Below are 15,268 nucleotides of genomic sequence, written 5' to 3'. Positions count from 1 at the left end.
TCTAAGCATGTAAGGCTGATAGTCGTTACGTAATCGTGCAACTAACAAGCAAGAATGTACAAATAACAACACTGCGTCGTCTGTTCACTATAACAATTCATTCGTAATTTCTGTTTAAATATGTTCCCTAGGTTCTACACTGGATAGTGAACTTCAAAACATTGTTGCATGTTAACAGTTTGTAAGTCTGACCAAGCATACTAGTAACGTGAAGTGAAAAATTTTATAGCAGAGACTAATATATAAAGCAGATTATATTTCAATAAACGGTTTTACATGTGAAATGTGGTGCAATCCTTTACTCTTCCTAGTACGCAGAGTTTCAACTTCAACCCAATTATCATGTGGTATACGTCAGATTCTGAAAGGTCCATTGTAAACTAGAAAGAATTTGTGACTCAAGTGTTTCTTCTTATGTGACAATGAATGAGCTTTAATGAGAACTTTCTGACCAATATATAATTTTTTCGCATTTGCTTTGCCGTGTAGTTTTCTCCTTTTGTCTGCAGAAGATTTTATATTTTTAATAGCCACATCAATTATGTCTTCGTGTCGAAGTTTACGTGTATTCGGGAATGGTACAAGTTCTCTGATTCTGTTCGGTGGTTCTTCATTCTTCAGTACAAGAATAGGTGGTAAAGCAGTGGAGTCGTGAGGCATTTCATTCGGTACGTTTTGAAATAAGTGTAAATATCTGTCCCAATGCTGATGCTTTCTGTGACAATAAAGTCTGCAAAGCTTATTGATTTCTTTCATTATCCGTTCAGACGGGTTACAATGTGGTGAGTACAATGAAACAAAAACAGGTTTGATTTTATGATTCCGAAGCATGCTTGACCAAACAGCAGATCTGAATTGCGTTCGGTTATCTGAAATGACTTTAGCAACGTGGCCAAATTCACGTAAGAAATTTTTAACAAAGGCGTTGGATACAGACCGTCCAGTGGCTTTACGTAACGAAGTGAAAGAAACAAATTTTGAAGTAAGTTCAACAGCGACTAGAACGTACGAAAATCCATTCGATGTTCTGACAAGGAGTCCCAAGAGATCAACAGCAACAAATTCTTTTAATTTAGAAGAAATAATAGGAAACAACGGAGCACGACGTGAGATAGTAGATGGTTTCGGCTTTTGACAAAGTTTACAAATAGACAAGGCTCTTCGAATTCTCTTTTACATATTGTTAAAATAACAAGTCGTCCGAAGAATATGATAACATTTTCGTGGACCAAAATGTGCATAGCTGAAATGAATGTACCAAATGAGCTTATTAACAAAATCGTCAGGAATCCAAAGTACCCATAGCTTGTCATCAACAGTGCAGCGTTTGAACAGTAAGTTGTTTCTAACCAGATAATAATGTCGAATCTGAGTGTGTGTCTTTTGATGCCATTTACTTTTGATGTCTTTCCAAATCGGATCTTTATCTTGTTCATGAGCAATGTCCTTTAACGATGGGGTAATGAAGTTTTCAAAGGCGACTTTCTGAATGTAAAGAATACTGAAATTTTTCTCGAGGTTGCCCTCTGTGTTACTTTTCTCAAGTCCAGCCGGTGCGCGTGACAGTGCGTCCGCAACAACGTTCTCCTTGCCGGGAATGTAGACTATTGTGAAGTGGAATTCTTGCAGAACCAATGCCCAACGTTTTAACCTGTCATGATTTAATTTTGAAGACATAAGAAATTGTAATGCACGATGATCGTTGTATACTTTTACGTGCTTACCAGCAAGAAAGAATCGGAATTTGTTAAATGCCCAAACGATAGCTAAAGCTTCTAATAAAGTAACTAAATAATTTTTTTTCAGATTTTCTTAGCACTCGGCTAGCAAAAGCAATGGTTTTCTGAACAGTAGTGTCATTTTTTGTGGCTTCTTGAAATAAATAGGCACCAAGACCCACTTTAGAAGATTCCGTGCTAAGGCAGAAATCTTGTGACAGATCTGGATGCGCTAGTATTGGCGCGTTAACTAGAGATTCTTTCAAAGAATTGAATTCCAACTGTGCTTGTTCGTCCCAGTTCCAAATAGTATTTTTTCCAATGAGAGAACAAAGTTTTGATATAACTTGAATTTGCATATTCAGAAAACGACGGTAAAAATTTATGAGACCAAGAAAACTTCGGACTTGTTTTTTTGTGGATGGATCTGGAATGCCTCTGATTGCTTCTAACTTTTCAGGATCCGGCTGAATGGCATCAGAAGAAATAATATATCCCAAAAACTTCACCTTTGTCCTCCCAAATTCGGACTTTTCCAAGTTAACTGTAATTCCAGATTCTGCAAAAATATGTAATACGCTGTTGAGGATGCGATTATGTTGTTCCCATGAGGCTTCTGCTATCAGAATATCGTCCACATATAAGTTGACGTCACGTTTTAAGAACTCAGGTAATATGGAATTTAGCCCGCGAATGAATGCTACCAAAGAAATGCTGAAACCAAAAGGAAGTTTCCGAAACTGATAACAAACGCCGAAATAAAGGAAAGCTGTGTATTTTCTACTTTCTGGATGAAATTCGATCTGATAAAAGCTGGATCTGAGATCAATAGAAGACAACACTTTTACACCATTAAAATTTTGAAGAAGTTCTTCCAACGTTTGCGGCCTGTGTGTTTCAGGAATGATGATAGTATTGATTTGTCTCGAATCTAAGACAAGCCTGATCGATCTATTTTTCTTCTCAACAACATGTAATAGATTGTTGTATGAGCTTACTGCAGGCTCAATAATGCCCTCGTCAAGCATAGATTGTATTTCTGTTCTAACACGGTCCCTATAATGTACCGGAATTACGTATGGTCTAACACAAAATTTAGTATGCTCACGAACACGAAATTGGTATTGAAATCCCTTGATTGTTCCAGTTTTGTGAGTAAAAAATGTGGAATATGCTTGTAAAATCTCAAAAGGGTCCTGCCTATCAGTGTCATTACAGTTCTCAATTGTTTGAATTTTATTCTGAATTAACTCATTAGTATCAAATGCGCCGCCGATATCATCCCTGTAAGTACTTGCAGAGTGATTGTTAGTGTCAAGTTCTGTCGAAAATTCCGAACTGTGTCTAACAGAAGGTAAAGCCGATTAATTTCAATGTCACGGTTTGAAAGCCAATCTTCAAATTTCAAAGCTATTGACTTACCTTATTTCTCTAAATTTATTTCAGCATCATGAAAGTTTAAGATTCCTTTGTATTCATTAAAAAAGTCTACTCCCAATATAATTACCGTCGACAATAATGGAACAATAAGAAATTTCATAGAGAAGCTGTGGCCTTGACAAAAGAATTCTAAGTTGGTTTGTTGGCGTACATCTTTTTCCAAAGATTGCACCTTGTAATTTAATCTTACGTAACGGAAGTGTGGAGCAATCGTTCGATTTGTTGCATTTGCTAAAGGCTGTTTCACTAATTGCTGAAATAGGACTGCCAGAGTCAAGCACTGCAGTACATTTTACGTCATTTACCGTAATGTGAATCACAGGATATGCAATGTTCTTATGTTTTACGTCGTATTCCTGGAGTAAGATGTCCCTAATGTCTTCCATTTTCACGTAATTACTAGCTACGGCAGCTGCATCGTCCGTTTCATAAGTACGTTTTGTGGCTGCCAGCGGTATGAGTCATAGCCTATTGTGTCTTTGTTGGCGCGCGTCGTTATTAGGATTTGGAGACCTAACTTCTACAAATTCACCTTGTCCAGAGGGCCCTGCCCTGTTTGAATCTCGCCAGTTTTGATGCATGCAATTCAGCTCTGTCGTTACGATCATATCGTCTGTCGTCGTGTCGGTAGATTCCATAGTTTCTTTCTTGTCGGTCACGTGGTGGAGAATTTCTCTCTGAATCGTAACTGCGCGCTGGACCGTTGCGTCTAAAGTTATTCTGTCTCCCTTGATAATAATTATTTTGGTTCCCGTATTGTCTGTTTCTCTGATTGTCTCTGTGATAGTCACTACCGCGGAGAAGTGATCTTTCCCTGTAATTATTACTACTGTGCCAACGGTTGACATACGGGTGGTGTCTGTTTTGGTCCCGATTTGTGTTGTGAGAATAGCCTTGCCGTGTGCAGTTATTATTTCTTTCATCGCGGAATTGCGACAGACGTGACCTGTAATTGTTGTGTTCCTATTTTCGCATTCCGCGATTATCAGTGTCAATTTCTAATTCTTGTAAGAGTCCCTGAAAAGCTTCAATGTCGTATTTGCAACGTCCCACCAAAATAATATGTCGTAAATGTTCAGGTAATTTGATTAAGCAAATGCCGATGAGTTCTGAGGAGCTGTATGGGTTTAACAGGTACTCATCGTTGTCTTCAAAATATTTCACAAGACTGGTAAATTCAGATTGTTCGAAATGTTTCATCATTATGATGCTATGTTTTACTCGGTCTTGTGTAGCTTGAGACCAATATGCTGGGAGGAAGGCATGATAAAATTCTCCTTCACTGTGCCAATCGTGAATGACCGATCGCACTCTTACACCTGGTTAATTCTCTAAATAGCCACACATAAATTCTAATCTGTGCTGTAACGACCAGTTGGGAGGAAATCAATGAGAGAATTGATGAATCCACGCTTGTGGTTGGAGTCGTTGCCGGGATTCTTAAATGTTTTGAATTTACGTGTAGTAATAAACAGCCTTCAGTCAAAATCGTCATGTAGGCGACTAGCATATCAGCCATTGTTACGTCGTGTCGGCGGTTCCATCTCAAAATTCGGTGCACCTTGCCAATTTCTTTCATAATTTCCGAAATGCACTGTGTTATTATTTTGTAGCTTTTCCGTATTTCTAAGTCCCTCTTCCCGTGTTGGAGCGCGAGTGTCCTCTGAAATACGTAATTCTTGTATTACCTGTGTCAGCTGATCTTGTACTTCCCGGATTTCTCTTTGGTGTTGTATATTAATTTGATACTGATTTTGTTTGAATTTCCTAATCTGTTCGCACTCTTCTGTGTCACTCAGATCATCATCTACCTTTGCAGATAAGTTAGTGAACTGATCCGAACGTTCGGCTACTTTCTCCAATAGTGTACTTATTTCCTCAGTGTGTTTTTCTGAACCAAATTTCAGAGTGTCCATTTGTGTTGAAATCGTATCTACTGTGTCCTTTAAGTTTTCCAGAGTTTTTGTAAGTTGCGTAACCGAATCGGTAGATGCAACTGAGTCAATTTTAGCTTGCAAGGTCTCATGATTTTCATGAACAATAGTTTGCAATTCTTTTACGGCTGATTCGAGATTCTGTAATGTATTTTCATGGCGCGAAAAAATAGGTTGGAAATGCTCACAAATTTGTGTTTTTACGTCATTACAGACTTTTTGACATTTCGATTCTATTTTATGTAACTCAGTAGTTAAATCTTCACGTGTTTGTTCAATCGTATGTTCTACTGAGTCTAACTTTTGAAGCTTTTGTTCCATTGTGTCTAACTTTTGAAGATTTTGTTCCATTGTGTCCAACTGTTGCTGTGTATGTCTCTGACTTTGTTTCATTTGTTGCATTAATTGCAATAATAATGTATTTGTGTCTGGAATCTGTTCCTCTATGCTTTTCGGCAGTGCATTTGCACCGTCAACATTCACATTTTGACCAGCAAAAAATGTGTCTTGACTTATTTGAGAAAACAGTGAGGACCCAAAACCTGAATCTACAGTATTTGCAAGATTGTGTCCTGTCATTTCGGAATCCTGAGGCGAGCTGTTGCCGACCGATCGATCGATAATGCTTCCCTGTTCACTGATTGTTTCACTGCCTACACCTTTATTTGCAGCCCGCTCCATTTCCCTATGCACTATTACCAAATTACTACATAGAATGTCTGTTAATTCATTACGCAGTGGTGCTGATAAGCTACGCTCGTCGCCACTATTATTTCTCAATTTACTTTGGAGCCTAGTGTTACGTTTCTCACACGCCATTATTGTCACAATATTTCACACGATAACACAGAAAAGCACAATTTGAAGAGCAAAAATAAGAGAACACATTAACATAGCACTGAAAAGAATATCTAGTTAATTGCAAGCGCAGCTGCGACATACTTGGTGCAGATCTACATGCATGCCACAACTGTTTTACTGTCCAACAATGAAAGACTGCAACTACAAAGGAGATTCTCTCTACAATTACGCGCTAGCAATAAACAATAGCTACACTAATTACACAAACTACAAGAAAAAAATCAGAAGATTCCAGTGAGGTATCCTCAGCTAAGGGTCAACATATGAAACGTCCCCTTAGAAAAATTGTGCATGACTGTGCTTAAACTGACACACAATATTTTTTTTAGCGCAACGCAATCTGACTCTCAATAATCCCTACAAAAGAATGGCCCTGACTAACATTAACCTATACCTTTCACAAATAACTTACCTCACAAAAATCTTCGTTACTCGAACAACTGCAATACAGCGAGCGCCACTACAGCCAGCTAAATAAAAGATTCAAACTATGGAAGGCACTAACTACTGATAGGCATAGTTAGCAAATGAAAGATTTTAATAGAGAACAAACAATGTATTTACCTTGATAGTCATAATATATATAGCAGTTCATGACATCCATTGTTACAAATGTAATGTTTCTGAGGGACACACCTCTAGATTATCCATTCTCAAAAATCGGCCATCTCACTTCCCCACATCCACCACTGCTGGCGGCTCACCTCCAACTGCGCAACGCTACGCGCTGTTCACATCCAGCTGCCGCTGCCCAACACGACAATGGCAGACAACAATGCAAACTAGCCACAGACTGTACACAGCATAGCCAGTGATTTTTATACAGAGCGCTACTTGGCGTTACCAATATAAAAATCTAAACAGCCTACTTACACAATCCTGTGCCGAATCCCATACGGCCTCGTCGCTCGTTGCCTGTTATGAAATAGCCGTGCCAGATGAAGCTGAGCAACGGTATGGTATGCAGGTGTGTATGGTGTGGACAGAGTTTAACACGCCTGGCCCACCGTAAGTAGCCGCCGCCGCATGTGAAGTGGCGGTTCACGAGCCTCTGCACAGAGGCTTGGTATGGGGCTAGTTCGGAATGCCCCAGTGGCCAACCGAAGCCCTTCATGGTGCACAACGTCCAATATCTTTAAGTAAGAAATCCTCGCAGACCCATACACTGTGCTCCCATAATCGAGCCGAAATCGCACAAACGCCCTGTAAAACTGGAGCAGACAAGTCCTGTCGGCTCCCCAGCTCTGCCTGGATTAGCTCTTGTTGTTCCTTAGCGTTTCCATTACACAGTCACGTCACCAATGGCCGACTTGAGCACATTTATAAGGGTTTAAGTGTCCCAGATTGATTTGTTGCTCAGAAGACATTCAGTGACTAGTCCACGTTCGAAATCAATGAACTATTCTGTCGGACGCATTCTGATTGTCTACTGACAACACGTTATTCGCTACCTCATTTTATATTGGCGCATCCTCCTTTCGATGACACCTTACGGTCAATTCTGCATTAGATAGTTGTGTCCGGATATTTATGAACAGATAGTATACAATGCAACGGCAAAACTTCGGTGCACACAACCGCAGTTACGGGAATATCAATAACTTATCATCTCTCACCGGCGAAAGGTACAGGAAGGTACTTGCTCACCTGCAGCACCCCGATGGCCATATGGCGATCAATACCTTCAGCAAAACTTTACCCGAATTTGTCTTGTTGAGAAAGCAGAAGAAGACATTTGTTTGACTTGGTAACAATTTTATAAAGTCAAGATCGCAAAAAAGACTTGGTTTTCCAATAACCTGTTTCGACAGATTTTGCTGCCATCTTCAGGTCTGTAACATAAACACGGAATATATCTCATGTAATGTGTTATTACATAACATTTAAGACAGAAATTTAACTTTGGAATTACAAGAAACGAAAATGGAACTTACAGTTCTGAAGATATGGAAATGCACAGTTTCTTGTAGTACCAAAGCAAAAATTCTGTTTCACGTATTATGTCATAACTCATGATATGGGATATATTCCATGCATATTCGCTATATTACAGGCTTGAAGACGATAACATAGTCTGTGAAACTGATTGGTTATAAATAAAGAAATTTTTATGCGATCTTTTGAAAATTTTTAGCTTTAGGAAAATATTCCACTTTTTCATCGGTCCTTCATTGTACCAGAAAAATTTGGAGAACGATCCACGGGCATGAAGGTATTCCGCCCCCTATGGCCTCCATCGCCACCCTCCCCCCACCCCCACCCCCCTCCCTTCCCGCGACAAAAAGAGCACCTCACCAAGTGCTACTGAATATTTAGGGGCTGAGGAGGGTGCTATCGAGCGAGAAGTGCGTGCCATGGACCCAGCTCCTACTAACATGCGTTAATTCTGAGGGGTAGTTGAGTGTTCAAAAAGAGCTCCTGAATGCAAATGGTGTGTCGTAGACGCATTCCAGGGTGAATCACCGCCGTTACCAGAGATATGTGTTACTAAAAAGAGACGGTCAGTTGCGGTGTTTAAGGTCACGTTACGTCGCCGGAACCGTCAATGGCAGTAGGTGGCTCCTGGAGAGCGGAAGCGGCGGAGAGGAGGCCGGGGCTCGCGGCGCGGAACGCTGAATGGGCCGCCGCGGCGGCCTGCGTGGGCGCGCGTGACGGCCGGCGGGGGCGGCGGCGGGGGCGGGCCGCGGCGGCACGCTAGGCCGCCGTACTTAAGGCGCGCCGCGCCGCCGCCGGCGCCACTGACGCGCACGTAGACGCCGACGACATGTGGACCCCTCTGCGCCTCTCCGCCTGTGCGGCCCTCCTGCTGCTCCTGGTCGCTGCCGCCCAAGCATGGGACGTCAACATGGTGAGTACCTGCTTACCGAAAACTACCTCCCGAGTCGGACGACTAGTAGGGACAACTCGTCATTCGATAGCAGCACTTGCCCGCGTTGTGTTCTTCACCAAACAGGGTGAGTTCGAACTCTATCGACAAACTCTCTCAAGCTGACCTGCGATGTTTGCCGAGTCTTTTGATACGAGGAACGCCTCGTCTCCAAAAGTTTGTTCTAGGAACGTAAGGTTAGAATATCCGGTAGTAAAGACCACATTTTAGGCCAAAAATTGGCGTACATGTCATTCATGAACTGCAACATCATCCCCCTTTTTTTTTTTTTTTTTAAGTAATCAGTCTTCTAACTGGTTTGATGCGGCCCGGCTTGAAGTCCTCCACTGTGCTAGTCTTTCCATCTCAGAGTAGCAATTGCACCCTACGTCCTCAATTATTTGCTGTATGTATTCCAATCTCTATCTTCCTCTGCCGTTTTTAGTCTCTACAGGTCCCTCTAGTACCACGGAAATTATTCCTAATGTCTTCATAGGCCTCCTATCACCACGTCGCTTTTTCTTGTCAGTGTTTTCCATATATCTACATCTACATCTACATCCATACTCCGCAAGACACCTGACGGTGTGTGGTGGAGGGTACCTTGAGTACCTCTATCGGTTCTCCCTTCTATTCCAGTCTCGTATTGTTCGTGGAAAGAAGGAGTGTCGGTGTGCCTCTGTGTGGGCTCTAATCTCTCTGATTTTATCCTCATGGTCTCTTCGCGAGATATACGTAGGAGGGAGCAATATACTGCTTGACTCCTCGGTGAAGGTATGTTCTCGAAACTTCAACAAAAGCCCGTACCGAGCTACTGAGCGTCTCTCCTATAAAGTCTTCCACTGAAGTTTATCTATCATCTCCGTAACGCTTTCGCGATTACTAAATGCTCCTGTAACGAAGCGCGCTGCTCTCCGTTGGATCTTCTCTGTCTCTTGTATCAACCCTATCTGGTACGGATCCCGAACCGGTGAGCAATATTCAAGCAGTGGGCGAACAAGCGTACTGTAACCTACTTCCTTTGTTTTCGGATTGTATTTCCTTAGGATTCTTCCAATTAATCTCAGTCTGGCATCTGCTTTACCGACGATCAAATTTATATGATCATTCCATTTTAAATCACTCCTAATGCCTACTCCCAGATAATTTATGGAATTAACTGCTTCCAGTTGCTGACCTGCTATTTTGTAGCTAAATGATAAGGGATCTATTTTTATATGTATTCGCAGCACATTACACTTGTCTACATTGAGCTTCAATTGCCATTCCGTGCACCATGCGTCAATTCGCTGCAGATCCTCCTGCATTTCAGTACAATTTTCCATTGTTACAACCTCTCGATATACCACAGCATCATCCGCAAAAAGCCTCAGTGAACTCACGATGTCGTCCACAAGGTCATTTATGTATATTGTAAATAGCAACGGTCCCACGACACTCCCCTGCGGCACACCTGAAATCACTCTTACTTCGGAAGACTTCTCTCCATTGAGAATGACATGCTGCGTTCTGTTATCTAGGAACTCTTCAGTCCAATCACACAATTGGTCTGATAGTCTATATGTTCTTATTTTGTTCATTAAACGACTATGGAGAACTGTGTCGAACGCGTTGCGGAAGTCAAGAAACACGTCATCTACCTGGGAACCCGTGTCTATGGCCCTCTGAGTCTCGTGAACGAATAGCGCGAGCTGAGTTTCACACGATCGTCTTTTTCTAAACCCATGCTGATTCCTACAGAGTAGATTTCTAGTCTCTATAAAAGTCATTATGCTCGAACATAATACGTGTTCCAAAATTCTACAACTGATCGACGTTAGAGATATAGGTCTATAGTTCTGCACATCTGTTCGACGTCGCTTCTTGAAAATGGGGATGACCTGTGCCCTTTTCCAATCCTTTGGAACGCTTCGCTCTTCTAGAGACCTACGGTACACCGCTGCAAGAAGGGGGGCAAGTTCCTTCGCGTACTCTATGTAAAATCGAACTGGTACCTCATCAGGACCAGCGGCCATTCCTCTTTTGAGCGATTTTAATTGTTTCTCTATCCCTCTGGCGTCTATTTCGATATCTACCATTTTGTCGTCTGTGCGACAATCTAGAGAAGGAACTGCAGTGCAGTCTTCCTCTGTGAAACAGCTTTGGAAAAAGACATTTAGTATTTCGGCCTTTAGTCTGTCATCCTCTGTTTCAGTACCATTTTGGTCACAGAGTGTCTGGACATTTTGTTTTGATCCACCTACCGCTTTGACACAAGACCAAAATTTCTTAGGATTTTGTGCCAAGTCAGTACATAGAACTTTACTTTCGAATTCATTGAACGCCTCTCGCATAGCCCTCCTCACACTACAATTCGCTTCGCGTAATTTTTGTTCGTCTACAAGGCTTTGGCTTTGTTTATGTTTGCTGTGAAGTTCCCTTTGCTTCCGCAGCAGTTTTCTAACTCGGTTGTTGTACCACAGTGGCTCTTTTCCATCTCTTACGATCTTGCTTGGCACATACTCATCTAACGCATATTGTACGATGGTTTTGAACTTTGTCCACTGATCCTCAACACTATCTGAACTTGAGACAAAACTTTTGTGTTGACTCGTCAGGTACTCTGTAATCTGCTTTTTGTCACTTTGCTAAACAGAAAAATCTTTCTACATTTTTAATATTTCTATTTGCGGCTGAAATCATAGATGCAGTAACCGCTTTATGATCGCTGATTCCCTGTTCTGCGTTAACTGTTTCAAATAGTTCGGGTCTGTTTGTCACCAGAAGGTCTAATATGTTGTCGCCACGAGTCGGTTCTCTGTTTAACTGCTCAAGGTAGTTTTCAGATAAAGCACTTTAAAAAAATTCACTGGATTCTTTGTCCCTGCCACCCGTTATGAACGTTGGAGTCTCCCAGTCTATATCCGGCAAATTAAAATCTCCATCCAGAACTATAACATGGTGTGGAAATCTACTCGAAATATTTTCCAAATTATCCTTCAGGTGCTCAGCCACAACAGCTGCTGAGCCATGGGGCCTACAGAGATATCCAATTACCATGTCTGAGCCTGCTTTAACCGTGACCTTCACCCAAATTATTTCACATTTCGGATCTCCGTCAATTTCCTTCGATACTACTGCACTTCTTGTCGCTATAAACTCGCCTCCCTCTTCACTGTCCAGCCTGTCTTTGCAGTATATGCCTCTCCTCGCTGATTTTACAGAGAACCTCCTCATTCCTTATATTATCAGTCTACCTAATTTTCAACATTCGTCTGTAGCACGATATCTCAAATGCTTCGATTCTCTTCCGTTCCTGTTTCCCACAGTCCATGTTTCACTGCCATACAGTGCTGTGTTCCAAATATATTTGCTCAGAAATTTCTTCCTCATATTAAGGCCTATGTTTGATACTAGTAGACTTCTCCTGGTCAGGAAAGCCCCTTTTTCCAGTGTTAGTCTGCCTTTTATGTCTTACACCCTCCGTCCATCATGAGTTATTTTGCTGCCTAGGTACCAAATTCCTTAACTTTGTCTACTTCATGATACCCAAATCTGATGTTAACTTTCTAGCTGTCCTCATTTCAGCTGCTTCTTCTAACTTTCGTATGTCTTCGATTTACTTTCAATTCATATTCTGTACCCATTAGACTGTGCATTCCATTCGATAGATCCTGCAATTTTTCTTCACTTTCACTGAGGATAGCAGTGTCATCAGCGAATCTTATCTTTGACATCCTCCCACCTTGAATTTTAATTCATTTCTTGAACCTTTCTTTTATTTTCGTTATTGCTTCTTCGATGTATAGATTGAACAGAAGGGGTGAAAGACTGGGTCCCTGTCTTATGCCATTTAATCTGATCACTTCGTTCTAGCATTTCGTTTTAGGTCTTCCAGTCTTACTTTTCCCTTTTATTTTTGTACATATTGTATATTACCTGTCTTTCTCTGTCGCTTACTCCTATTTTTCGCAGAATTTCGAATATCTCGCACCATTTAAATTGGCGAACGTTTCTTTCTAGATCCTCAGATCTTGTGAATGTGTCTTGATTTTTTTTTTCACCCTTGTTTCGAGTACCAAGCGCAACGTCATAACTGCCTCCAAGAGATGTTTCCTAAAGCCAATCTGTGTATTAATCTTGTCAGCAGCCTGGATTCATGAGTTATTAATCTCAGGGGTGGCTGCTGCCTCCCGATAATACTCGCTCCGTCGTATTCAGATTGCAGCCAACCAACCTGAACACCGTTAAGTCCGTAGCCGTCCTCTCTATTGATGGTAGTAGGTTGCTTCACGAAACCTAAGCATTTATAAATCTGGACGTAGACCATTTAAATTAATTCACTTTGGCCATTGTTGCTCCACTATTCTGTAAGGTCTGCGTTCCGTTAACTGTAGCGTTATGGCGACGGTTTTTATTGGCTCTGAGCACTATGGGACTTAACATCTGTGTTCATCAGTCCCCTTGAACTTAGAACTACTTAAACCTAACTAATCTAAGGACATCACACACATCCATGCCCGAGGCAGCCCGCAGATTCATACACACTCACAGCCGGCCGTGGCGGTCTAACGGTTCTAGGCGCTCAGTCCGGAACCGCGCGACTGCTACGGTCGCAGGTTTGAATCCTGCCTCGGGCATGGATGTGTGTGATGTCCTTAGGTTGGTTAGGTTTATGTAGTTCTACGTTCTAGGGGACTGATGACCTCAGCAGTTAAGTCCCATAGTGCTCAGAGCCATTTGAACCATTTTTTGCACACTCATAGCCTCACAGCGTACACCGCTTTGGAGCCCTGTAGAACTCATATTAGACGATCAGGTGACCACTGCTGACGTTAAGTGGTGGCAGTGAAGTGCGAGTGGATTGCATGGAGTAAGATGGGCCGATGTGGAGACGTAATAGAATGGTGGAAACATTAATTCTCTTTGATCGTGCCCATGACTACACTGTGCACGGAGTTTCACGATTTATTGGTTTATTAACGCAGACTTTCCAACGGGGCTACACTGAAGGTTCTACCAACATAATCTAGCGTAAGAACAGCACCGCTTGATTTACGTAATTTCCAAACCAGGGCAAAAATTTGATAGTGCTCTCCCCCTCGAGCGCTTGTGATAAGGCGTCAAAATTTGAAAAAACTGATTTTTCAAAAATAGGTTTATTTTGTAGCTCACATCTTTCTGAAGAGTTGGATATATAAAACATATATGTTCGAGGAAGTGTAAGACATGTTATTTGAACGTTAGTGTGACAAAATACAGTGTCACGGCTCTTTACACAGCATTCTTCTACCGCACGTCACTATATTTCTCTGCCGGCCGCTTGTGGCCGAGCGGTACTAGGCGCTTCAGTCTGGAGCCGCGCGGCCGCTACGGTCGCAGGTTTGAATCCTGCCTCGGGCATGGATGTGTGTAATGTCCTTTGATTAGTTAGGTTTAAGTAGTTCTAAGTTCTAGGGGATTGATGACCTGAGATGTTAAGCCCATAGTTCTCATAGCCATTTGAACCATTTTTTGTATTTCGCTCTGTGGAATTCAAACGTGTGTATTTTTCAATGGAAGCCATGAAAACTGTATTCGGGACGGTAGACATTAAAACGCCCTGTGGTGCCTCTCCTGCTTCCAGTCAACCCGTTTGACATCCTATTTCTCTCTTAAAAAAACTCACAATTAATACTGGGTGTGATTATTTGTGGCCGGGAGAATAAGAACTCTTCAGAAAATTTGCCCTCTTTATTGTCTATTAGCTAATAACTTTCTCTTTTGTATGACATAAAATTAAATACAGGAAAATCAGTAAAGACAAGAGACAAGCAAGACAGACACATTTCTTCAATCCTTTGGTCCCAGCATTTTTTTCTCTCTAATCTTGCTACAGCTTTACATGACGTGCTTTCCTTTCTGCAAAAGAATCTATTAACCCATCAAAGTTCGTCAAACATTTTACCACATCAAAAATCAAAATGTCATTGTCTAGTACTGAAAAAGCTGTTAATACTAATAATACCCAAGACAGGTTTCTCGAATTGACTACGTCTATTTTGTCACTCTCTACCAGATGAAACGAAATAGGTCTTTCTAACACTGTAATAATTGTAAAACACGTCCAAATAATCGACACTGTTTTGGCGCAAATGGTTATTTTACATAAATAACACGACTGAATATAATTCATGAAGTGTAATATCAATTGCCTATTACGCACCTACGAGCAAAAAGTATAATTTTTGGAAATAGTTTCACATTTCTTTCATATGCTTCAGTATCTCAAGCATGAGACCGAAAAATAGTAGCAGTACGAATTTTTTTATGTAAATTTGGGATCGTCATATTCATATATAATTCGTTTGATGTCTCCTCCTTCCTCGTTGTAACAAACGATATCGTCATCACTAATTCTGTAACTATTCCCGCCATTGTCAAAACTTATTTTCCAGTTAACTTCGCTAACGGTGCCACAATCACCCAGA

General features: G+C 41.4%; 2 protein-coding genes across 2 annotated transcripts in view; both read left to right on the top strand.

Moving 5' to 3' along the window:
- Positions 1-8,706, top strand: part of LOC126335950 (calcitonin gene-related peptide type 1 receptor-like) — a 257,752-nt gene extending 249,046 nt beyond the window's left edge. Inside the window, exon 7 of the mRNA XM_049999426.1 lies at positions 8,509-8,706. Coding sequence (XP_049855383.1) covers positions 8,509-8,706 — 198 coding nt within the window. The remainder of the gene's footprint in view (positions 1-8,508) is intronic.
- LOC126334847 (general odorant-binding protein 83a-like) overlaps positions 8,599-15,268 on the top strand; it is a 48,791-nt gene continuing 42,121 nt past the window's right edge. Inside the window, exon 1 of the mRNA XM_049997517.1 lies at positions 8,599-8,801. Within this exon, the coding sequence (XP_049853474.1) occupies positions 8,718-8,801 (84 nt within the window). The 5' untranslated portion in view covers positions 8,599-8,717. The remainder of the gene's footprint in view (positions 8,802-15,268) is intronic.

The sequence above is a fragment of the Schistocerca gregaria genome, chromosome 2 (genome assembly GCF_023897955.1).
Source record: "Schistocerca gregaria isolate iqSchGreg1 chromosome 2, iqSchGreg1.2, whole genome shotgun sequence".
Taxonomy (NCBI): domain Eukaryota; kingdom Metazoa; phylum Arthropoda; class Insecta; order Orthoptera; family Acrididae; genus Schistocerca; species Schistocerca gregaria.
This window is presented reverse-complemented; position numbering and strand designations above follow the sequence as displayed.